A 26,990-nucleotide genomic window follows, 5' to 3' on the forward strand; every position below is an offset into this window, starting at 1 on the left:
TTGGTGCAACTGTGCAGACAACCAAACAACCCCTATGAATCATTCTCCCAAAGCTTTGCCAAGTACTAAACTCTAAAAAAAACCAAAATATGGGCCTTTTCACCAGTTTGAATACAAAATTTGGGCCTATGAGTAAAAGTTGCATACTTGCATGACTAATAGTAAGATTTAACGAGAAAAAGAAACTAAGAAGAAAAAAAAAAGCCCGCGTCGCCTTAACTAACCCACCGAGCGAGACCGGGAAAAACCCTCTCGCAGTTTCGCTTTCCCTGCTCCCCCCTCTTCTCCTCGCGTCGCTCGCTGCGCCTTCCCTTTGGTCTCTCTCTCTCTCTCTCTCTCTCTCTCTCTCACCAAAGCCAAAGCCACCATGCCGTCTACTACTACTACTCCCCCTCCCCACCACATCTCCCCTCCGCCCTCCGCTCCGTCTCCTCCCCCCCTCGCCCCGCTCCGCTTCGCTCCCCGAAACCTAACCCTAATCTCGACGCGTCCCTCCTTCTCCGCCGCCGCCGCCATCGACGCGGGCCCCCTCTCCCGGCTCCACCGCCCTCGACCCCTCCCCCACACGGGGCCTCACGCGCGCCGCCGCGGCCCGAGGGGTCTCCTCCTCGCGCTCGCTCGTGGCGTTGGGGGGGGGGGGGGAGGGGCGCTAGGGTTTCGGCATGGACCCGCGGCGCCCTCCGCCGCGCGGGGGCGCCAACGGCGGCGGGCTCTCCTACTCGACGCTCTTCAACCTCGAGGTGCCTGCTCTCTCTCTATATCTATATATATCTGTATGTCGATGCTTGGTGTGGTGGCGGTATCGGGTTGGGGGCTTGGCGTGACGAGGGGGGTCTGGGGAGGTGGGTTTTGCTGCTCATTGTCGCTGGGTTTTGGAGAATTCTCTCTGGGGGCTGTCTCGTTCGTTTTGGTTTTAGGCTCAGTTCGGTCGAGGTTTTGCGTGAGGTTCATAGTATTGGTTCAGGAGGTTGGGAGTTCGTTAGTTGTGGACTAATGCAGTTTACCTTGCACTGGTGTTGCGATCGTCTATTGTAGCTGTTGTCCTGTGTTACTGTTTTGTTGGTTACGAGTAAAGTGAATGTGTGCCGCGTAAGCGCTAGCAGTATCTGGTTGTTTCCTGAGACTGGTCCAGTAGTTTGCTTGAACGTCATGGAGACATGGGCTAGTTTAGTGGCTTGGATTAATCGAAGTTTTGCACATTTCAGATACTGACAAAGCGATACAAGTACCGCAATCATCTGTTTTGTTGTGCCATTTATGTTGTTACTATTGCTTCTAGTAATTTGGTTGTTATATCCATGCAACACTTCCAATATCGCATGCGTGATTATGATGATCTTGTTTTGATGCGATTGCATGCGATTTCATTTTCAGAATTTTGTTAATACTTTGTTTCATTCGTAGATGAGGATTGCCACTTGCTGGCATCTTCTGGAGTATGTTCTTATGCTATCTGTTGTGACTGTGGACTGCTTGGCCTGCAGCATGCTGCATTGTTATCATTGCTCTGACAGTTTTGTTGTTTTTTTAATGGCTGTTTGTTTTTATCTTTCTCCATATTTGTGATCATGCATAGCAAAGCTTATCTGCCGCATGTATGGTTCCTCATGACTTTGTTGTTCTATCGTATAATACTTCTGGTTTAAATTTCTTTTATTGGATAAGGCTATGAATTGGTGCCTGCAAGAGAACATTTGTTTATTATATCATTACATCTTTTAGCTAGTCATCCTTTGTTTTTGATACTATTAGTGGTATTGTTGCTTGTCTATCTGTTTGGTCTATATGGATACAGGTCTCTTGAGTCTTGACTAGTTGACTTTGGTAGGGTAGAAAACTAGAAATATGTAGTATCATATTTTGTCTTTATGAAGCTCGTCTTCCCATTCATGTTAATATGGTTTACATGAGATCAATTTACCCTCCATTCTGATGACTAGTTTTTACATGAACCACTGTTGCAGCCTTTGCTGAACTTTAAGGTTCCGTTGCCGGAGGATCTTGACCGCCATAGGCGTCGTAGTCCAAATGGGAGTATGAGTAGCCAAGGTAAGTTCTATTTAAAACCCATCTCCTAGCATCCACACTACATCAAGTTGTGTTCTCTTACCATTTTTTTACATATATCTATTTCCACATTTGTTTTTCTTATGCAACTTTTCCTTTTAGGACAAGGGTCCTTGTCAGATCAGTATAACGGTATTAGTGATGCTTCCCATGGGTTAAATCGAAAGCGCAAACATCATCTAGATGGTGCTAGCGATGATGATGACACAGATGCCTATAGTAACCAAATAACTGAGGAGCACTACCGTACAATGCTGAGTGAACATGTTCAGAAGTACAGAAGGTCTAAGTTTAAGGAGGATGTTTTTGGTTCTGATCCTCCTCAGGCAATAGTTCCCCGGAAACACAAAAATGGTACTGCGAGAGTTACAAAGTGCAGAAGTGATACAAGGAATGTTGCAACATTGGGTGGGGCAGAAGCCACGGCCGAGTATAATGGGATGAAATATATCAATGCACATGGTGGTTTCAATAAGCTTGTAGCTTCACTGGATTCTTCCTATTTAGATATGGGAGATAATGTAAGTTACATAATCCCAGAAGGTTACGATAAGTTGGCACCATCCCTTAATCTGCCTGTTTTTTCTGATATACGTGTGGAGGAAAATTTCTTGAATAGCACACTAGATTTACGAACTTTAGCGGCAATGCTCAGTACGGACCAAAAATTTGAGACAACCAATCGTGGTGGATTAGCCGAGCCTCAGCCACAATACGAGTCACTCCAGGAAAGGGTAAAGGTGCAGAAGTTTGCTCTTCAAGTAACTGAGGACCCCTTCGCAATTCCAGAAGGAGCAGCTGGGAGGATACGGAGGTTTATTATTTCGGAATCTGGCAGTTTGGATGTTCACTATGTTAAGGTCTTGGAAAAAGGAGACACATATGAGGTTGGTTTCACCTGTTCAAATATTGATTGTACACTTTTTTCTCTATATACTTAGAATCTATCCTATAAATGCAGATTATTGAGCGTAGTTTGCCAAAGAAGCAAATAGTAAGAAAGGATCCTTCTGAAATTGCAAGAGAAGATTCAGAAAAAACTATTAAACTTTGGCATGCTATTGCTGTTAAAGGCATTCCAAGGCATCACAGGAATTTCATGGCTTTACTGAAGAAACGTCAAGTAGATGCCAAACGCTTCTCTGACAATTGCCAACGAGAGGTGTTGCACTTTTCTGTCTTGTTCTCAGCCAATTTTTTTTATTTTGGCACACTCTAGTTTGTGATCTTGCTGAATTAATAGGAATGCTGCAACTTTACTGAGTTTTGTGTTTAAAATGTCCAGGTAAAGCTCAAAGTAAGCAGGTCACTGAAACTGATGAGGGGTGCTGCCATACGTACACGGAGGCTGGCTAGGGATATGTTGATATTTTGGAAGCGAGTAGACAAGGAGCAGGTTTTTAATCTCTTAAGCTTATTGGTTTTATTTTCAATGAAACAATTTTGAAACTATTACCTTTTTATTATTGAAATACTTCAAATTAGGAGTTTATATTGTATATTTTATTTGTATTCAAGCCACTTTAATTTCTATTTACATGGTAAAAATATAAAACTTAGCACCAAGTCTGATATTATTTTGCATAGCACATGGTTTTTTGCTGATTTTGCTTGTGCGATCTTATGATGGGAGTTATCTTTCTTTCTTTTTTTTTGGGGGTATATTTCACAGTATGAATTGAGGAAAAGAGAAGAAAGGGAGGCAGCTGAAGCTTTGAAGCGTGAAGAGGAGCTACGTGAAGCAAAAAGACAGCAACAGAGGCTCAATTTTCTCCTATCCCAAACTGAGCTTTATAGCCACTTTATGCAAAATAAGGCTAGTGAATCAGCATCACCAGATGAGGGATCTGTCCCTGAGCCAGATGAAGAAGATCCTGAGGAAGCTGAATTAAAGAGAGAGGCCTTGAGAGCTGCACAACATGCTGTCTCCCAACAGAAAAGGATGACAAATGCGTTTGACAGTGAAATTGGCAGGCTCCATCAATCATCTGACTCTGGTATTGCAACAGATGATTTATCTACTGTGGAACCTAACAAGATCGATCTATTACACCCGTAAGTTATACTCGATTGTTTTGGTTGTCCTTGCTCACAACTGAGCATGTTAGAAAGAATGAAGGATATTTTCTAAAACCGGTTGCTTTGGGGCTATCTTATTTGCAGCTCAACAATGCCTGAGAAGTCGTCTGTGCAGACACCAGAGTTATTTAAAGGTGCACTAAAAGAATATCAGCTAAAAGGTTTACAGTGGCTGGTTAATTGTTATGAGCAGGTACACTATTAAACAGTTAATGCATCTGATCATTGGTGTTACTTTGCTTCTAGTTCACTACTTCACTTCTATATTTTCTATTTCTTGCAGGGACTAAATGGTATTCTTGCTGATGAGATGGGTCTTGGCAAAACCGTCCAGGCTATGGCATTCTTAGCCCATTTGGCTGAGGTTGGTGGATTTTCCTTTCCTGAAAGCCTTAAATGTCTCTTTCTGTTGGTTCATTGCTTGATTTAATGCCCAATGAAGCAATCTCATTTGACCTTTGTGCTTGATCGGTTGATTCATGACTTAATTTATCATCATGTTCTGTTTCTTCCTTAAGAATCATCACACATTCTGTCATTTTTTGGTTCTAATGTTATCATGTGTGTCTGGCGTTTAATATAGATGTATATGCCATGCAGGACAAAAACATATGGGGTCCCTTTCTAGTTGTTGCTCCTGCATCTGTTGTGAATAATTGGGCTGAAGAGGTGATCAGATTTTGCCCTGATCTAAAGATACTTCCCTATTGGGGACCTGAAAGGATGGTTCTTCGGAAGAACATCAACCCCAAACGCCTTTATCGAAGGCAAGAGACATTTATCATCTTCATTTGGGTTCCTTTCTTTCAAAGGCTCATAAAACTGAACATGTGACTTTTGCCTTTCTCCACAGAGATGCTAGTTTCCACATTCTTATTACAAATTATCAGATACTTGTGAATGAAGAGAAGCTTTTGCGGCGTGTTAAGTGGCAATACATGGTTTTGGATGAGGCTCAGGCTATTAAAAGTTCAAGCAGGTAACCTGCCATTCATCTTGCAAGTACTTTTGTTTTGCTGAAATCCAAAATTTTGTGGTGCATACTATCTTCATTTGTTCACTCTGATATTTTTTCATTCTTCAAGTCCCTTAACTATTGTGTTGTATTTTATTGTTTACTCCCTCTGCTGCAGCCAGCGGTGGAAGACGTTACTGAGTTTTAACTGTCGAAATCGCTTGCTTCTCACCGGAACACCTATACAGAACAACATGGCTGAGTTATGGGCGCTTCTTCATTTCATCATGCCTACTTTGTTTGACAGCCATGAACAGTTCAATGAGTGGTTCTCAAAAGGGTACTTATCTACATTACAAATATACATTCTTTATTTTACTCATCATCTTTATTGCTTATTATTTCTTTGGCCTGGCAGAATTGAGGGTCATGCTGAACATGGAGGTGCTTTGAATGAGCATCAGCTTAGTCGACTGGTAAGATACAGTCCCTACTTTGAATGGAATTCTAGTGCGTGGTTTAGTTAATCTTTTGAAGAGTCTTGTCTGAGGCTAATGTGAAGTTTAGAGAAGTCTTGAATTTCTCTCTCCGTCCCAAATGTAAGCATTTGTAGATTGTTTAACAGAGATTAAGGTTGAGAAGAAAAGACTATGGTGCCCCTTAATAAATGAGGAACAAATGGATATGTAAGGGTAGGTAAGGGTAAAATTGAAAAAAAATTAAATGGGAAGTGATTGATGGGACAAGTAGTACTATGAACAGTGCTAGAAATGCTTATATTTTGTCACAAGATTCAAATCCCAGAAATGCTTACATTTTGGAACGGAGCGAATACATGACTACATGACAGAATACAGATGCTCAAATTTTCCTGTTTCAGGTAAAGTTCTGTATAGCTCTGGTACATTTTTATGGTTAACATGTTCTTTGTCTCCACAGCATGCTATACTAAAGCCCTTCATGCTCCGTCGAGTTAAGATTGATGTCATTGCGGAAATGACCAAAAAGAAAGAAGAGATTGTGCCTTGCAGACTAAGTTCTCGCCAGCAAGTCTTTTATCAAGCCATAAAGAATAAGATATCTCTTAACGAGTTGCTTGATGGAAGTCGTGGCAGTCTAAATGATAAGAAATTACTTAGCCTGATGAATATTGTGATGCAGCTACGAAAGGTAAAAATAGTACAACCCCTTTCATGTGATCAAATTACTTGACTTAACTATTATGGTCCCTATAGTGAATTCGGCTAATGTTTACTTTTTTCTGTTGTTTCTTGTTGGATTTCCTTCTGATGTGTTACATATCTCATTTAGGTCTGCAATCATCCAGAGTTGTTTGAGCGTAATGAGGGGAGCTCTTACTTTTACTTTGCTGACATCCCGAACTCACTTCTTTCTCCTGCGTTTGGCGAATTGCAAGATGTGCATTATGCAGGCAAGAGGAATCCCATAATGTTTGAGGTACAATTTAACATATATTCAGAATTTTCTGTTTTTATTTAGTGCAGCCATCTTCTTGTGTTCTCCTTTAGTAAATACTACCCCTTCATAATATAAGGGATCTTGGCAATGCAAACGCATAGCCAAAATCCCTTATGTTTTGGGACGGAGGTAGTACTAAACTAATGGGCTTCTTTCTGAACCTTTTCAGATTCCGAAGTTAGTCTATGAAGGAATTATCTCAAACATGGAAATGACTCTGCATGGTTGTGGATTTCCATGCGGATCTTTCAACAGGATGTTTAATATATTTTCAACAAGTTACATCCATCAATCAGCTTTTCCAGAAGCTATTTCACCAAAAAATGCTGTCCTGTCATCTGGTGCATTTGGTTTTACACGTTTAATAAATTTGTCCCCACTTGAAACTTCTTTTCTGGCCACATGCTCGTCATTCCACAGACTAGTGTTCTCAGCAGTGCGATGGAACAAGAAATACATGGATGAGCTTGTGGATGCATTCCTTGATTCAGAAAGTACTGACCTCGACTCCACTCATAATGATGTAACAAAAGTTCGTGCTGTTGCTCGCTTGTTGCTGTCACCTACAAAAGCAGATTCCAGTTTGCTAAGAACAAAGATGGAGACAGGCCCGAGTGATAGCCCATATGAAACGCTAGTGCTTTCTCACCATGAAAGGCTTGTGTCAAACATAAGACTTCTTCGTTCAACATATGCTTTTATTCCACCTGCTAGAGCACCACCGGTAAGTTCATTTATTTTTTGTGATGACTTGTTTTAACCCCTTTATTAATTTTATGCTGCATTGAGCTGTATGTATGGAGTTGTCTTACAGTATTCTCAGGCAGCTTTAGTATTAAAAGTACACAGAACTGCAATCTTGTGTAGGAAATTTACTTATTTATCTACACATGCTATCAGTGTACAATCGGTGCTATTATTGAATGACTCTTGTTACTCTTTTCCTTTCAGATAAATGTGTGGTGTGCAGATCGAAATTTTGCCTACAAGTTAACTGATGAGATGCATGATCCATGGGCCAAGAAACTATTTGTGGGATTTGCTCGTACCTCTGAGTTCAATGGCCCTAGAGAACCAATCAGCCCTCATCCTCTGATACAAGAATTACATACTGATTTGCCATGCCCTGAGCCGATGCTACAACTACCTTATAGGATATTTGGGTCATCTCCGCCTATGAGTAATTTTGATCCAGCTAAAATGCTTACAGTAAGTGTTCTCTGGTTTGTTCTGTTCTTGACGCTAAGCTATGACCTCAGATTTTTTTTTTTCATCTGAACAATTTGTTCAGTTTTATGGTTGTATTTTCTTAATGAACTGCTCAACTGCTTTGAAGACCTCAGAGATTTATGGAAATTTGAAGAAGTTTGGTTCATACACCTTAATGAAGGACTAACGATTTTTTTGCTTTTATTAGTATACTTTTAGCTACAATAGTGACCCCTTTTACTAACATGGAATGCTCACTGACAGGATTCTGGGAAGCTCCAAACCTTAGATACTCTACTGCGGCGCCTCCGAGCTGAGAATCATCGTGTGCTCCTATTTGCTCAGATGACTAAAATGCTGGATATTCTTGAGGTAGTTATAGTCACTTTATGCATGCCCACTTTGCATATTAAGTATAATATCGCCGAAATGTTATTGAGTTTGAAAAAGTAAATAAAACAAGTGACTTTTACTTGCTCCTTTTACTCGTAAGTTATATGTAGATATTCTCTAAGTGCCCGGAGATAAGTTCTTTTATTGAATATGAATTTTCTTTTTTTGCATTCTGCAAGTATACAATAGTACAATCTTTGGTCAAATATCATATCACAATACAAAATACTTTATGCTTTGAACTGAAGCATGTTTTGTAATGTCTACCATGAGATACTGTAGATATCCTGTACTCCTACTGTGTATTCGTAATCCTTACATTATGGGAATATTTCGCGGGCCAAGGTTCTTGTAGCGGTTGGGTGTTGAACCACTTTCTAACCGCCTGACAATTGTATGCATTGTTTTTGTTCCAGGACTACATGAACTTCAGAAAATTCAAGTATTTCAGACTTGATGGGTCTTCGGCAATTTCTGATCGACGGGACATGGTCCGAGACTTCCAGAATAGGTAGATGCATTAGTTGATAAATAATTTACTAATAGGAAGATCTAATGCTATACTATTCAAACATGACTTAACTGATTTTTCTTCTGTGCAGGAATGATGTATTTGTTTTCTTGCTAAGCACGAGAGCTGGGGGCTTGGGTATTAATTTGACTGCTGCTGATACAGTTATATTTTATGAAATTGATTGGAATCCAACACAGGACCAGCAAGCAATGGATAGAACACACAGACTTGGTCAGACAAAGGAGGTAACTGAAACTTCCTTTATAAATACTTTATCTAGCCATAGTACTATGGTTATTATTTTATAATTTTCTGTGGCACTCTAGAATCTTCTTAAGTAAGAAAAATCCATTAAACATGTGCATTTAGAATATGTAATGATGGGATATCTTGTTCTATACGATAAACTTGTTTTAATTGTTCTTTACTTTTCGGAATGCTTGTTTAATTATGTTAGAATGCTTATTCAGTTGCCTTTGGCTCACTAATTTGCCTAACTTCGTTTAGTGTGTTAAAATGCTTTTTATAGTGCATGTCTCAATTTTCTTTTGGAGCATTTTTATGCCATTTACAGCAACTAATTTTAGTTCTATTAAATAGCATTGGCACTCGGACAACATTGGGAGGTTACAGAACAGCTCTCATTGTTTTTGCTTTTTAGAATATTGGCCATTTTGTAGCTATTTATACATTATAACACTATCATTTGAAATTTGAAAATCAAATATGTGCAAGCTCATTTCCTTGCATTTTCTTTCAAAATTGCTACTGTAGGTAACTGTGTATAGACTTATATGCAAAGACACAATAGAGGAGAAGATATTGCAAAGAGCAAAACAGAAAAATGCAGTGCAAGAGTTGGTCATGAAAGGAAAACATGTCCAGGATGATCATCTGATGAGACAAGAGGATGTTGTTTCATTACTTATTGATGACACACAGATGTCACACAAATTAAAAGAAATATCAATGCAGGTAACTTTTAGACCATTTCCATCTTTTATTTGGCACATCACATCGTTTTCATTTAGCCCATCCATATTCTTGAAATGATGATAACATACATATCATCATGATCGGAATTTAAGGCGGATGTAATCTGTTTTTGCCTATCAACCAGTGGCATGCCTTAAATTGATTATTTTTTCCCATTTAATTGCACCTGTTTAGCTTATGCTATTCAAACTCTTTGAACAGCTGCAAATTGCCTTGTTATTATTCTTGTCAAGATGTCTGCGAAAACTTATCCCCCCATTGGGACAATAAATCATCCATAGGGCCAATCTTTTTATTACTAAATTCAGTGCAAAAGCCTTACACATTTTATAGAGTTAAGACTTGATCCATGATTGATTAATTCCCAATTATCTAGGAGTTTATATAGTGTATTATAAAATAACCCTGAGAAAACAATGTACAAAAAGTATGAAGCCTATATATCCTGCTGCTTTTCTCCCCTGAGAATTTGCCTAGTTCATTTTATTGTTTGCATTAAAAAAACCTAGGTATGTATGAGTACTATAAAACCAGGCCTTTCATTAGTTTATGTCAGAGTCTGGGCTTCCAGCAATTTTTTCTTGTGGGTATTGTTGGTACTGTACTGTAACAACTGTTAAACATATGTTATGTTGTAGGAAGTAGAAGAACAACAAATCTAACCCATGTTATGTTATAACAAGCAGAAGAAAACAAATCTTGAATTAAAATTGTTGCATTAAACTGGCATGAGGTTCTGTTTTCTAACACTGGTTTTAGAAGTTTATACATTACTTGAATCTGTTTATTTTTACCAGAATGTCCATTGTTTTTTTATAATGAAATATTGAGTATGACATGAATGTGTGCAACATGTTTTATTTAAATTCATGATAATAAGTCGGGTGTTAATATTCTCATTTTCGTTTACTCTTTAGGCAAAGGACCGACAAAAAAAGAGGCGTTCAAAGGGCATCAAGGTTGACAATGAAGGAGATTTGATGCTTGAAGAGTTGGATGATCCTACCACAGGGGCTGCAGAACAAGATAACACATCAAGCAAAAAGGTGAACACAAGAAATGCCTAAGCATGCTACTTTGATAGTAGGAAACTGTACACATAAATCTGGATTTCCCTGAACGATTGTTGTCCATCACTACATCCCATGTACAAATACCACCCAAAGCCATTCAAACATTAATTTCGCAATCCTGGTTTTCAAATTTTAAGCTAAGTGGAGCAAAAGTTCAAATTTGTGGAACTATAATTTCTACTGCTTGGAATTGATACATTCATCCTTGTTGAACCCAGTCCAAGGACCTCTGTCATATACAATAGCATGTATATATGAGTTCAGCTGTAGGCTATATTGGTTATCTCGAGTTTGACTTGAATTATAACCCATCTGTATTAAAAAGGAACAACTGTGATATGGATTAGGCTGCTTTATCTAATCCAAGAGAATAAAAAACAGAGAAATTAGACCTGTAATAAATTTTACCATTGAGAATTGAGATTGTCATATTTGCTTCCATAGTACCTTACCACTTTTGACACCTTCGGTTTGCCATGTGAGTGTTCTTACTATACCTGCTTACCAACTCTGTTTGGTGGTTTTAAGCATTGGATATTGGAAAATTGGGAATGTGCAAAAAATAAATTAGTAGTTGTGTGTTTCAATGGATGCTGATCCATCCTGTTTTATTTAGTCTTGGATGTGCAAGCTTTTACTCATGGGACTGCTTAATTTTTTACAGAGAAAAAGTTCGCAAAAGAAGCTTTCAAAGTCACAGGGTAATGATAGTGTGGACAAGAATGTAGAGGCCGAAGGTGTTGGTGAAGCAGAGGATGAAGACAATATTGCTGCTCCAAGGCCTAAAAGATCGAAGAGACTGATGAAGAACGTTAATGACGACAAGGAGTCGGAACCAACGACTGATGGTGACAATCTGGCAGATCCAGCTGAGAATGACATATCTCGTGATGACGATGATACGGCAGAGGCACAAGATCAAACTCCTTCAGCCTAATTGACCAACTGACCAAATGGCACGGCTAGTATAATTTATCGTGCCAAAAATTATGACAACGGCATGGTTCATTGTCCAGAGGAATCATCTCTGGATCTGTCTGAAGGTGCCACACAGTTCAATAAGTGTTTATGTGCACATCTTTTCCGGAAGCCCGGGAACTAGGTGACTGTAAATTCGATAATGTTAGACGGCATCAATGCAGCGGCGATATCGGTTGCTGTCTTAAGCGTAACATGAGCTCCTCCAGCTGTTGCTGCTGCCGCGGATGTCCGAATTGTGGAGTCCTGACCGCTGATATCTGTGATGCTGGCCGTGGCCCTTGTGTAAATAACTGTGAACAATGTTGCATCACATATAGAAATATTTTTGCTGTGTAAAGAGGGTAGGTTACTGTATTAACCATAAGTTTTGTATTGATAGCTGAAAGAGAACATAGCAGGAAACAGCTGCTGTGCATCCAAATTGAAAACATTTTCGATCCTTTGTGAGCGTCTATGCTGATCTCTAATTTGTCACCAACGTAAATTTGTATTTAGCAAAATTGTCTTGGCAATTAACATGACGTGGTTTCGAAATAATGTAACGTATTCCACGTTTAATGTAAGTTGATTCATCAAGTTCTAAATATAGGTCACTCACTCCCTATGACCCCACACAATCCATGCTCCTTTTTCTCTCTCTCGCATCCTTTAAAATGCAGGAAAAAAAACCATTAAGCAAATGAAAGGGAAAAAACACTTTAAAATGCACAAAAAGCCTACAACTCATGTTCATTTCAATCGAACTAATTAAAGAAACGTGTATTAATCTCCCCTCTTTTTCTCTCTCTCTCTCTCACCCTCACAACCTCACCTCTAGCACCCTATATAAACTCGCTTCCTCCATTTCCACACCTCTCAGAGTCTCAAAGCCTCTCTTCTTCCTCGCCGCGCGCTCTCCTACTTACGATCACCAAGAAGCACCAGCTCGATCCATCTCCCGCCGTTGATTGACCGTCTTGTCCATCTCGATTAGATTCTGCTGGCAATGGCTGACCTAGACATCGACGTGTGCACCGCTGGCTGCCGTCGGGGATTCTCAGTGACATCGGCGTCGTCGTCGTGGACAGCGCTGAGCTCCGGGGCCTTGCCGCCGTCAAAGACATCGCCACCCGTCTCGCCGGTGTCCTTGGCAGCAGCATCGTCACCGTGGATAGGACCCGTCACCACCACGTTGTTCCTCCATCTAGCGCGCCGCCCAAGGCCAGCTCCCTTCCACGCCGCCACGCACCACCGCCGGAAGCGTGGCCCTTGTCGAGCAACAGCGGCGGCAGGATGACGCTCGACGTAGCCGTCCCCCTGCCGAGTTTTTCTCCGGCCAGGCAGCGGCCCCCTCTAGCCGACTCCAACCTGCCGCCGCCTCCGGCGAGGCGGAGCGCCGGCACCGGGGTTTTCTTGCCGCGCACCGTGGCGTACGACGGCACGACGCCGAACAGGATGACCGGTGGCCATGGCGACGTCGTCAGTAATGCAGCCGGCGTGAAGCCACCGCCGCCGCGCCATAGCAAGCAGCATCCGCGATGCTGGCCAAGCAGGCAGCCTCGGCTTGCGTAGGAGCACGGAGTTGCGAGTGCGAGGGGTTCGAGCAGGCGGCCATGGCAACTCCACGACCTCCACGTGGGCGCGAACGCCGCGCCACCTAGCTTGTGCGCCGGCATCGCGCTTCCGCGCGGCGGATGGGTTTGTTGACGACAAATTAAACAAAAATTAGCAGTCTTGATGTATGTTGAGCTAATTATATATGGACAAAGGAACATGGAAGGATATAAATACAAAGCACTAAGAGGGGCAAAAGAATTCTCAAGATAACTAAGACAATATAAGTCACATGCCTGATCTCATCAAGTCAACATTGAACAAGCCCGATAATGTCTACCATCGACAACCATGTCTGAGTTCTATAGTTGTATACTATCTTCTTCGTGTTATATTATAAGACTTTTTAGTCATGTTTAAATTCATTAATATATATATATATATATACGCAAAACATCCATATGAATTTAGGCAAAGCTCAAAAATCTTACATTGTTTAACAGAGGGAGTACTAAATTAGTTTTTTTCTTTCCATATGTTGTACTACCTCTGTTCATAATATAAGATGTTTGACCATTTTAGTTGTAATGTTTGACCATTTGTCTTATATATTCAAAAATTTAGTATAAATATAAAAAATAATATGTTGTGCTTAAAGTTCTTTCAATAATAAAGTAAGTTACAAACAAATAAATGATATTTTCATAACTTTTTAATAAGATAAATAGTTAAACATCGTAAAAAAATCAAACATGTTTCATTATGAAACGAAGAAAATACCAATTAGTGAGTGATATACTGGTAACAACGGCTCCGACCAATAGCCGTCATCATCAGGGGGCCAAACTTGTATAAATTCATGTGCCTTTCGCCTTGCTACAATCTCGCTGATACCTTGTACTGGATAAACTTTACGCCTCCAAATACCGTAATCAAGTATCACATCGACAACAGCGCAGCAGAAAGAACCCAACACTGTGTTTTTCCTCTTCCAACCAGGTCGGCCAACTCATATGGCCAACAATTCCGTGCCCCACCACTAATGGATTATTCCCTCCGTCCCAAAATAAACCAATTTTTTACTTTTTACCTTCAATTTTTGACTCTTCGTTTTATTTAAAAAAATTTTATGATTGATATTTTTGTTTTTATTAGATGATAAATCATGAATAGTACTTTACGTGTGACTAATTTTTTCTAATTTCCTAAAAATATTTCAAATAAGACGGATGGTCACATGTTAGACACGAAAACCAAAGAATTCATTTTTTTAGGAGTAGCTTGGATTTTATATATCCTGTCAAATCAATCAGATGAATGTTTGGACAAATCGCTTGAATAGCCTTCTTCTAGGGAAAACTTGGTCTACAACGCCTAGTTCACTGGATCAATCACAGCAAACTTCAAATATCTGGTTTGGAACTCACAGGGTATATCTACTTTGATAACATGTTTGGACACATAGCAACTTGTTTAGTGTATAGCTCCTGGCAATTTCTGCAATAGAATTGGTGGGCAAAGGGAAACACTTGCAATAGGAAAAAAAAAAGAAAGAAAGAACCGTATCTTGAGTTTTCCTGGTTACCGCGAAAATTCACAAACTGGAAAATGTAAGGCTTCAGGTCCGCCTAGTGATTAAATATTTGAAAATTTTAATTCTATTAATCAAATTTAGTTACTGGTATTAGATGATAATCTGAAAGCATGCACGCAAGTCAAAAAGTCCATACACGTCCTCCCTATGCATTGCGCACGTGTTTGACACGAGAATAAAAAATCAAACGTTTGATCCATAACAAAAGTGTAATGCTTCTAGCTCATCCAGGTGAGTTTGGTATCACTCTTCTATAAGAGCAAGTACGAAGCATACACATATGAATCTTAGGGGCAGCGTCGTGTCTAAAATATTTAGTTAATAGTTATGTCTGAAACATTTAGTTAACTAATTCCTCTATCTAGGTTTAGAGCAACACTTAGAATGTTTTCTTTTCTGTTATTCATATTGCTCAATCGACTTACGAATACTCCCTCCGTCGCTAAATATTTGACGCCGTTGATTTTTTATACACATTTAACTATTCATCTTATTCAAAAAATTTAAATAATTATTAATTATTTTTGTATCATTTTATTTATTGTTAATATACTTTTATGCATATATGTAGCTTTACATATTTTGCAAAAAGTTTTAAATAAGACGAATAGTCAAACGTGTATAAAAAAATCAACGTCGTTAAATATTTAGGGACGGATGAAGTACATTTTAACACATTTCATTACCTTTTGCATGAGTAACAGGGAGAGATAAAAAGAAAGATATGCATTATATTCCAAGTATAGAAGTTCTCACTCGCCCATACATGTGCATGGTGGCATAAATGTGATATGTGTGTTGTGTCCGTCCCACAAATTATACTCTCCTGAAAACACATTTTCATTGCCAAAACACCGTTAAAACAAACCAAACAAAACCTTTGAAGTAAGAACGGCACTAAAAAAATTCATTTTAGTAATGAACGAAAAATGAAAGAATTATCATGTCCCATCTTAATCTCTCTATGTAAACTCCGCCATTCGCACACCCACGTCTCCTGCATATATAGCTGCAACCAACGAGCTCTAGAAACACTGGATTCAATTCGTCTAGCTCTCGTCGCCGACCGACCTTCCTCTTGCTTAAGCTCCACAGGCTATCGGGGTGATCAAAAAAAAGCCAAACAACATATTTAGAAATAAAAAATAATTTATAAATAAAAATTTTATATAAGTATTCATAGCAATCTAAAAGACATGACTTAAAAATAAACTTCGGTGAAAACCATAAATCATCTCTAATTTAATGTTAAAAATTCATATATTGGCGGCAATGGCAGAGGACTGCCGTGCGTACGGGCACGAGCTACCACGCCGTTCTACATTAGCTACATGCTACCTGTATGTTTATATACTCACTCTAGTTAAAAATATTTATCATTTAGGATAAGATTTAATCAAACTTTTAAAATTTTGATCATGATTATTTCTTAAATGCTTAGTTTAAATACAACACTGATGAAGTTACTAGATTCTCCTTGAAAAACACTAGATAATATCACAGACTTGTTATATTTTATAAATTTATTTTAACATAAAATTGCTCGTTAGAATTTTAGAAATTTAACCAAATCTTGTCCTAAACGACAAATATTTTTGACTGGAGGGAGTACATGCTAAAGTGCATGAACGATGGAGATTTCGTGAGCATGTGAATGTATGTTCTGATATGCCTTTAATAGAAAATGTTTGTCTTAATATTTTGCAATTAGTTTATTTTACTGGATAGATATGACAGACAAATAAGCATTCATAGCAGCATTAGTTTAATATGAGTACATGATAGTAACCAAAGTTCTTGTTGTGCTTAAATAGAATTTTTTTTCCTGTTGAAATTAACTAGTTTAAAGTGAATGTATCCTTCCACAATTATATGAGGTGGTACAGTGTAACAAATATCTGTAAAATATATTGACAAAGATCTGAGCCACTTACATCGATAATAGACTTCACATGCTATATACATGTGCACTAGTCACACACCTTAATAAAAATCTGACAACGATGATTTTTATGACATCGTATAAAGAAGAATGGAGCTAGTACATAGTACACTTATTTCACCTGCATTACAGCCAATTTTTCATGGATTTGATCCATTTCTCAATTCTCTTTTGAACTGAATATAGTAAGGAAAAGTCATTTTGACAACAGAGGCACAAATCATATCACCCAAGTTCCTTTCTTGTCCGTAACAATTGAAAAAAATGAAGTGGAAATTATCTTGAATGGTAATCTAAATATAGTACTATATCGAACAAATTATCAACGTAAAAAAACACATATAGAAGGCATCAAGTAAATAAAGCAAAAAAAAAACCTAGAATTAATTGAGCGGAAAAAATCATAAATTCGTAAAAAACATATAGAAGGCATCAAGTAAATGAAGAAAAAAAAGATACCTAGAATTAATTGGGCAGAAAAATCATTAATTGGGAGATATGTTCTTTGGATAAGATTAAAAACATGCCTATTAATATCCTGCCCTCTATAGTCCACCACTATTAATTCCCCCCACCTGTTTATATATACTCCCCCATGACCCCATCTACACCTCAAAGCGTATCGATCTTAATGCTTTAGGCTCAAGTGCTCAAGCTAGACTCCGGCAAGTGGACGATGTCCACCGGTGGCTGCCGTCAGAGGTCCTAAGGGACATTGGCATCATCGAGGATAATCCTACATGTGCAGTTGAAGGGCATCACCTTGTCATCGTCAAGGACCTCGTCACTCGTCTCACCGGTGTGCTTCTTGGCAACACCGCACAAGGAAACCAACACTGTCTAGGTGTTCCTTTGTCGGCTACTGGTAGGTTGGATAACTCTTACCAACGACTCCATGCCTCGCCGCCAACAGAGGTATGTCCATTTAGGAGCAATATTGGTATGATGGTGAATTTGGCGACACCTATTGTGGCGCTACCATGTTTTGCTCCGACGATGTGGCCACCGCCATTGCTGGTCAGCGCTGGTGTCCCGCCTCCTCTTTTTGAGAAGTGGCCAAGCGGTGCAAGCGGCACTGGGTTTTTCTTGCCACGAGCTAGGGCATACTACAACCGCAAGATCAGGATGCCCAAGGCGACGACGAGGCTGACTGGTGTGAAACCGCCTCGTTATGCCAAGCGTCATCAAAGGCAACAATAGAGACACTAAGAGGAGGAATAGTCTGCCATGAGTAGCAATAGGCTGCCACCATGGAAGGTGAACCCAAATGTCATGCCGTCTGATGCCTCCACCGAGCTTGCGCTCCGATAGGAATGAGTTTATCTGAATCTCGATGAAATTGGTGATGATGATGAGATCACCACTTATGCGTTCCTTAGTTTGGATTTTACATGTCTTGTAAACATAATCTCTTGAACTTATGATGTTATCAAGCTCAAGTCATAAAAATGAGGATAATTGATCATGATGAATAAGTTAAACCTATAACTATAAATATGTGGTTTCTCATAAAGTTGTAATAAGCGTGATGATTTATTTTGACTAAACAAGTCTAAATTATTAGAACAGTACCTCTTATTAGAGGATATCTCAGGCTCCACTCTTAAAGTCTCGATGCACTTTCCAACCCTCGGGTCACGCGGTCTAACTATAGTTGACTAGTCATATAGCGAGGTTTGTGCATGAAAAGGCAGCGCCAGCAACATATAGCAACCAAAAGACGAATGACATTTAGTGATCCTTGTTACTTAGAAAATCCAGAAAGAGAGAACGGTCAAGACATTCCAACACATCAAAGATGAGCTTGTTATCACTCTTGTAAACAAGGATGAAGAACACATCGTTCATAACAACAATGCCATGGTTCATGTTTGAAACACTTAGTTAAAATATTCTTCAGTTTGGGTTTGGACCCAATACTTCAATGATAAGACCTTTCATTATAGATTTTTTTTGCAATTATTGGGTTTATATACTGTAGGATACTTTCAGGTCGTTCCCCTTAAAAGATTGATTTTACATATCTTGTCAAATTAATTAGATGAATATTTGGATAAATCACTTGGATAGCATCCTTCTAGGGCAAAAATGCCTGTAACGTCTAGTTCAATAGATCAATCGATCACGCCTAACTTTAAATATTCAGTTTGAAAGACATAGGGTATATCTACTTGGATAACATGCATGTTTGGACAATCATAGCCCTTTCTTAGGGTATAGCTCCTGATAATCTATCGGTATAGCTAGCACGGTTTCTTCCTACCTAGCAATAGGCAAAAGAAAACATTTGTAATAGGAGAACCAAAAAGGTATTCATATCTTTAGTTCTCCTTGTTACTTGGGAGATTCACAAAGTGGAAAAATGCATGGCTTCTAGCTAGTGCATCAAGATGGATTTGGTACACCCTTCGTCCCATACAAAATAAATCTAAGAGGGAATATGACTCATCCTAGTATAATGAATATGAATATTAATACCTCGAGGTACCGGTACCTCACAGTACCAAATCGTTCTGATCGTTGGATCTAACAATGCCCATCATGCTCAGCTAGATCCAATGGTATGAAACGATTTGGTACCATGAGGTACCGGTACTTCAAGGTAAATTTTGTTGGACCGAAGCAAATCTCGTGACCCAAACCCAGGAGGGAGTATCACTCTTCCAAAAGAGTAAGGAAGAAGCACGATCACATGGATCATAGTGGCAGTGTCATGTCTAAAATATTGCTTAGTTATGTCCGAAACATTTAGTTAAGTAATTCCTCTATCTAGGTTAAAAACAACGTACCTCTGACACTGTTATTTATCTTTTGTACAGGAATAGGGAAAGAGAACAAAGAATATATGAATTGAAAGGTCGCAACATATTCAAATCCAAGCACCCATATGGGTGTCCGTGTGTGGGGTGACATGAGTGATAACTACTGATTATGTGAGCATATTGTACTCTCCTCTCCTGAAAACAAATTTCATTGCCAAAAACACACATCAAACAAAACCTATAGGAAAGGCGTAAAAAATGTTTCATTCGAATGAACGAAAAAAGAAAGAAGGAAATTAATCCCCCGTCTCATCTTGAATTCACCTCTCTATATAAACTCCGCCTACGTACCCCATCATTGTTTGCACACCTCTCCTGCAGTAGCTGCAACTCTGCACCTGCAGCTGAGGGGGGCCGCCATTGAGGAGCTCATCTTGCTGGTATCCTTCTTGGCGGTGCCATGGAAGCAAACCATCATCATCACCATTCACCAGCTTGTTGCTCGCTCCGGCGAGGTGGCAGCCACAGCCGCTAGTCACCGGCGTCTTGCATGCCTCCTCCTCCTCCGGCGAAGCGACCGGGCCGGGTGGTGCCGGAGGCACTGGGGTTTTCTTTCCGCTAGCTAGTGAGGGCCGGCGTGCAGTACTGCAACACCCGCAAGAGAAGGATGAGGTCAACTGGCGTGAAGTCGCCTCGTCATGCCAAGACAACAGATCAGCGATGCAGATCGAGCAAGACAACAGCAGTGGCACCACGAGGATGAAGAGGCCACCGTGAGGAGCAGCAGGCTGCCGCCGCGGAAGGCGAACCCGAACGCTTTCATCCGCCGAGCTTGCACTCCCACGGGAATGGGTTTACTGAATCCTAGGGATCGGAGTTGGTGATGCTGATGATGATGAGATCACCACTATGCAGTCCTTAGTTCATAAATATGAGAATAATTAATTGATCATGAATAAATTGTACATATAACTATATAAGTATGTGGTTTCCCATAAATGCGTGATATGTGTGACTGTTTATTTTGACTAAATAAATGTAAGCAATTACTTTTATTTAGCAGATATTTCGGAGCTTCACTTTCAATGCACTTTTAAACTCTAGGGCCACGTGGTTTCACTGTACTACCTCCGTACCAAAAAGACTTTATTTTTCGATTTTTTTTCAGCGTTTAATCATCCGTTTTATTTAAAAAAATTATAAAAGAAAACTTAAAAAATTAGTCACGTGTAAAGCAGCGTTCATGTTTTATCGTCTAATAACAATAAAAAAATATTAATCATAAAAAATTTAAATAAAATAAAGAGTCAAATATTATATTAAAAACTGAAAAATAAACTTATTTTAGAATTGAGGAAGTAGTAACCTAGCTAGGTTCCCATAGGATGATAGCGCTAGCAACAGAGCAACCAAAAAGTAATGTTATTTAATCCCTAGTTACTTGGAAAATCCGGAAAGAGAAGATTGTCCAGATTTTCCAACGCGTCGAGATAAGCTTGGAAAAGTATTTTAACCCCTCTAGGGGATATCCCTTATTTCTTATATATGGTTCAAATAGTTATGAAAAAAAAAATCAATCATGCATGTAATGCATGCTTGGTACGGAAACAAGCATGTCAACATAATTTCAAATTCGGTATATGTGAAGCTACACGAATAAATTCAAACAATTGGACGTCAAAAAAACATTTTCTATGGCTTTTATTTTTCTAAGAAAATACAGGTTGGGTTTTAGTGTCTATGTTTGTTGTTTTCGTATTTGATTCAAAAATTTGCATGGACGTGTTTTGATTTCTGACTCTAAATACGATTTAAATATGATTCCGGATTTTTCATTCAGAATATGAAATATAATTTACACAATATATTTAAAATTTTTATAATGCATTATGACACCATTTTGTGCTTACAATTCCACCTTTCTTATTATTGGTCTTACTACTAGTGAGGTAATGGATTACACCAGCCGTTAGATTGAAGTCCAATGGACTATGCAAACAAACTTAGAAGCACCTTAAAAATGTCCACATGCAGATATATCCGATGTATATGTATTGCCAGGTATATCTCCTTACAACATGTAGCCAATAGCTAGTACCGTTACTTCCATGATCCGATGGGAAATGGTAGGTTAACAATAGGGCAATAAAAATAAATCATATATTTAGTGATTCTAGTTGCTCGGAAAATCTGGAAACGCTAGGCCTTTTCCGCGCATCAAGATAAGCTTGCTATCACTCTTCGAAAGTGTAATGAAGAAGCACATAAATGAATGGCAACGGAAGCGCAATACGTTCGAGACACTTGATTAAAAAAATCTAGCAAGATTTTTTTTAAAAAAAAAAAAACTTTGACCTACGAGGGTTAAGATGGCGCCCCTGGGCATTAAGCGTAGCATTCTATCAAGATTTAGACCCAATACATTGCAGCCTGTAGAAAATTGTTGTTTTCACCAAGAAGACATTGAAGATATTTACATTCAAATTTCTATTTATATATTGCTCGGTTTACTACTCTACTTCGGAAGATGAACAGTGAGATAAACCCACTTTGATACAACAGAGGGACAGAGCACGCCAACCACGTTGATTTCCTTTTTCCCCTTATTTCTAACGATCTCAAAAAAAAAATGGAAATTACCGTGTGTCGTAAACCCTAAATATAGCAACTTTCAGTTTAGCTTGTTTCTAATGTGTTGTTTCCTTTCAGAATACATCTAAAATTGCATTCTCAATACCAAAAACAAATTAAGAAACCGGGAAATGAAGCAAAAATCTAGTTAGGTAGGAGGAAGAAAACCAGCCCAAAAACTGCTCATGTTGATGAGAGCAACAAAATATATTTAAAAAAACATGCCAATTAATTAATCTCCTTCCTGTCTAGTCCTATTCCTCAACTAGCTCTCTCGTGTCTATATAAACTCGTACCATCTCCACAGCATCTCAAAGCCTCTCTTCTTCCTCGCATCGCATCGATCTCCTACGTAGTTTGCAACCGGCGAGCGAGCGAGCTAGAAGCACCACCGGCCGCTTCCTGATCGTCTTGCTCGAGCTCAGCGAGCGAGCGAGCTAGCTTGGTTGCCGGCAATGGCTGAAAGCTGCTGCACGTACATGCACGAGATGGACGACGTCCACCGGTGGCTGCCGTCGGAGATCCTCGGGGACATTGGGATCTCTGAGTCTGACACCGCCGAGCGCCGCCGCGTCGCCGTTGTCGAGGACCTCGCCGTGCGCCTCGCGGGTGTTCTTGGTGGTGGGGCTGGCGAGATGGCCGCCCCCTGCCACCGTCCACAGGTCAGGGGTGGTGGTGCAACGGTTAGGGGTTACCATGCCCTCGCCGGCGCCGGGCGCCCGAGGAGGCCCGGCGTCGCGCCTCCGCTGTACGTGCCACTGCCGGCGCCGGTCGCGCCGTGGCAGGTCATGCCTAGTGGTCCAGAGAACACCACCATGATTCTGAGCCCGGCTGCCGCCGGCCCGCAGCCCAGTCTGGCACCGGCGGCGAACCACCCACATCCACACCCGCTACTCCGTGGTGGCGCGGCTGGCGCCGTCGCCGGAGCAGCTCAGCCGGCGACGACGCGGCGCAGCGGCGGCACGGGCTTCTTCTTGCCGCGCACAGCGGCCGCCGATCCCCGCCACGCAAACCACCACGCGCCGGCGGCGGCAGCGAGGCCCCATACCAACGTGCCACCGAGCCAGTGCCGGGCACAGAGGCACCGGAGAGGCAACGAGGCGGCGGCAGCCATGGCGAGGAGGCAGCAAGAGCTCAGGCAGGCGATGGCTGCGAACGTGGCCCAGATGCAGCAGCTCGCCGTCCCCGGTGCTCCGGCCCCCTCCTGTCCGGACCTCGCGCTGCCACAGGAATGGACTTACTAATACATGGACATGATGACCTGCCAGAATGTGACATACACAAACATTGCATTTGTAGTGCAGCGAAATAATTCTTTTCAAACTCAAGTGAAGTGTCACGGTGAAAATCGTTTAAGGCGAATTCTTGACGTTGTACCAAGAGCCAGGAATAAAAAGGCTGAAACTTGTTGCTGTTTTCAGTTCAGATAGCGTCTCTCTCTCTCTCTTGTGATTTGTACATTGTACGCAGACATGAGTACCTATTAACCCCAATTTTAAAGAGTGTATATATATATATATATATATATATATAAACAAGAGAGAGTAGCTACGGTGAGTTGCAACTCACGGGTTGCTCCGTGAGTCGGGGTCAAAAACATATCAAATCATCTCTAAATTTCGATTTATATGGTTCACTAGATTTTTTATATCAAAATCTTGTAGCATGCAAAAAATTTTATTTTTGGAGATTTTTAAGTATTTTTTGAGATTTTTAAAAGTGCTACATAACACATTGATTATTTTATTAATATAGCAATTTTACTATCTTCGAGAAGGTACTAGAAGGTATCACTATTCTCTATGTAAAATTTACTTGTACAGTGGTATCTTTTGGTACCTTCTCGAGGATAAAAAAACTCATATATATATATATATATATATATATATATATATAATTGTCAAGCTATAAGCAGGAGATTTAAATGTAGATGCAAGAGAATCCAGCATACTTGGATGCTACCCGCTGGATCTCCATTTAAAAAGGGGGAAGACGAGGGAATGCGGGAGGGAGGATAAAGAAAAGGGTTGGATCCACCCCATGCTACGAGCCAATAAAAGAAATCAAATCACTTAGATAATGTATATAACGTAATCTACGTATAAAATACATATAAAGTCTAATTCACCCTATTTAAGTTAGGTCTAATCTAGTCGGCCTATACCGACTCGACTTGACTATCCATCGGGTTAGACTCGAGCTTAAATATTAAAGCTTACCTTAAAACCTAAAATTTATGAAAAATCTACGAAAACTGAAAAAAGACTGGCTCGGCATGAGAAATCCTGAGGGTTGGTCCTAGCCTCCTAGGTCGGGCCAGGCTCTAGTCTGGATTCTTTTGCTGTGCTTTTTCCATGTCCGGCATGGGTTTTAAACAGACCTCAGTGAAACTCTAATTTGAAAGGCATATATAGCTCCAAAAATAGTTGACTGAGTATTGCTTAAATGGTTAGACTTTTTTGGTGAAACTTGTCCACCCATTTTAGTTCTAGACTTAAATGAGTATTCATAATTATGGCTAATTAGATTTTTTAGTAATAGGTGATGTATCGACAACAACGAGACATCTATATATAGAGTGACTCCATCAACATGCTCATGCTTAAGATGTGTCAACCGGGCATCTGAAGATGCTCATATGAGTTGAGTAGAATGTATACGTGTGTATTTATAGAAGTGGATATATGTTATAAGTGCCCACATTTGTGCCATGTTTTGAGAAAAAAAAAGATAACATGCTATTTTCTTAGCTAACCTCTATTTAAAATAGTATTTGGACATCAGACATTATATTTGCTTGAGGATGTGTATGAAACAATCAGGTTTTGTCTAGTAAGTGCGTTTGCGCACATCCCTGCTCCCGTGTGAATGCATTGCCACGTTCACGCAGGTAACACAGGGAGATCGATCTTACGCGTATCGCTCGGTAGAAACAGACAGCAGCCCAAAATGCATTTATCTCTTTCTCAACCTTTGAGCCTATAAATTGGCCCAATCAAAAATATAAATATATACATAAATTTTGTCCGTACTAACTTTATACATGCAAAGTTATACATATAAATTGATTCTATGGTTAACCATAGACTTCCTAAATATAAAACTTTGTACATATAAATTTGAATTGAATTAAAAAATAATTGAAAATGAAAACAAATATGCAAGCACACACGCTGGCATAATAAAAAAAGAGAAAATTTTACATGCCCTTATCTATGGGAAAGACTCGTCAGTGAAGTCTAGAGATGGGACTGGGTTGTGTTTTCATGGACCGACTCAAAGCACAATGACCTGACATGGCAAAAAGCACGACGGCCTAGCACGAATTGGGTCGGGCCACCACGGCACGACCGTGGGCTAGGCCTAAGCCTAGAACACAAGCACATTGGGTAGCATGGTGCAACATGGTCATTGGGCCATGCTTGGGTCGGCACGGCCTGAAAAAGGCACAAAACATTCACGCCAGATCAATTTTCTTTCTGGACTGTGCTTCTACAATAGGCTGATTTTCTTTTTAGGCCATTGGTCGTGTCACCATGAGTCCATCAGTCACTGGGTATCATGTTCACGCCAGATCCATGTTTGTTGCAGCACGTCTGTCTTGTAGACATTGTCACGCACACACGTACGCAACCACTTTATCGATCGGGTGATTCCTCTAATTCAGTGCTTCGACACACCACGACATTGGCGGCTTGATGCTTTGACCCATGTGTCACGCCATACGATATTACAATACATCAGTAGATCAGGCAACTAATACTGGACCGTGACATTACCCTCGCGTATTGGCTCAACACAACACGGTGAGCAGATCGTGCTGAACCGGTACGATTCATCTGGGCACGAAGCACGATGGGTCAAGCCGTGCTAGCATGGCATGCAAGTCCCACGCCAGCTAGTCCGTGCTCGCACGTTAGTCTTCTCAAAACAACCATTGCCGCTCGGTGAGGCACAGCTCCTGGTCAAGCATTTGTGGATAGGACTACTTAAAAGAATTTATATATTGACTTACCCTGGTTGCTCAGAAAATCAGTAAGCATTAATGTTTTTAGCATATTAAAATAAGCTTGATATCACACTTCTAAAAGTGTATCGCTCTAGCAAGTGTAAGAAGCACATATATATAAATCACAATAGAAGTACTCCGTCCAAAGCACAAAATTCTTCTCTTTAGGTTGGACCCTAATACGTCGTTGTAGTTTGTAGGAGACTCTTATATTGTTTTCGCTAAAATACATCGAAGATATTCCCTCCATTTTTTTATATGACGCCGTTGACTTTTAGGTTCAGATCTTTCGTCTTATTTAAAAAAATATATAATTATTAATTATTTTGTTATAATATGATTTATTATCATAGGAACTTTAAGTATGCTTTATAATTTTGTATATTTAGGTATAAATTTTGAATAAGACGAACGGTCAAATATAGATTCAAAAGTCAACGGTGTCATATAAAAAAATATGAAAGAAATATTTATATTAAAATTTGTAGTTACTGTTGCTCGTTTTATTGCTACATTTCAGAAGATATGAACAATGAACCCATTTTGACACATAAGAGAGGCCGGCCCAGAGCACACCCACCAACCACGCTGGTTTCCTTTTTAACAGTGGAAATTAACATGTGCGAAAAAAGAATCTAAATATATCAGCCTTCAGTACTTCAGCTCGTTTCTAATGTATTTCCTTTCATATTACATCTAAAATGCATTCATAATGCCAAAAACACTTTAAAAACACGGGGAAATGAAGCATAAGTCTAGCTAAAACCAGCCTA

The 26,990-nt window shown here is 39.9% G+C and overlaps 1 protein-coding gene and 1 pseudogene across 1 annotated transcript; both read left to right on the forward strand.

Annotated features, from left to right (window-relative positions):
- Positions 1-660: 660 nt before the first annotated feature.
- On the forward strand, positions 661-12,256 carry LOC102700789 (chromatin-remodeling ATPase INO80). The gene is made up of 22 exons (XM_015835408.2): positions 661-740; positions 1,965-2,049; positions 2,170-2,954; positions 3,029-3,229; positions 3,353-3,463; positions 3,740-4,122; positions 4,231-4,339; positions 4,430-4,510; positions 4,747-4,913; positions 5,000-5,125; positions 5,280-5,441; positions 5,520-5,577; positions 6,041-6,271; positions 6,413-6,559; positions 6,750-7,304; positions 7,532-7,789; positions 8,054-8,161; positions 8,599-8,693; positions 8,785-8,941; positions 9,471-9,671; positions 10,610-10,738; positions 11,430-12,256. Exons 1-22 carry the CDS (start codon positions 663-665, stop codon positions 11,700-11,702), a joined length of 4,500 nt encoding a protein of 1,499 aa, XP_015690894.1. The 5' UTR covers positions 661-662; the 3' UTR covers positions 11,703-12,256.
- A 10,407-nt stretch (positions 12,257-22,663) lies between these two features.
- Positions 22,664-23,520, forward strand: LOC121053792 (annotated as a pseudogene).
- Positions 23,521-26,990: the final 3,470 nt, after the last annotated feature.

Source organism: Oryza brachyantha, chromosome 3 (genome assembly GCF_000231095.2).
Source record: "Oryza brachyantha chromosome 3, ObraRS2, whole genome shotgun sequence".
Taxonomy (NCBI): Eukaryota; Viridiplantae; Streptophyta; class Magnoliopsida; order Poales; family Poaceae; genus Oryza; species Oryza brachyantha.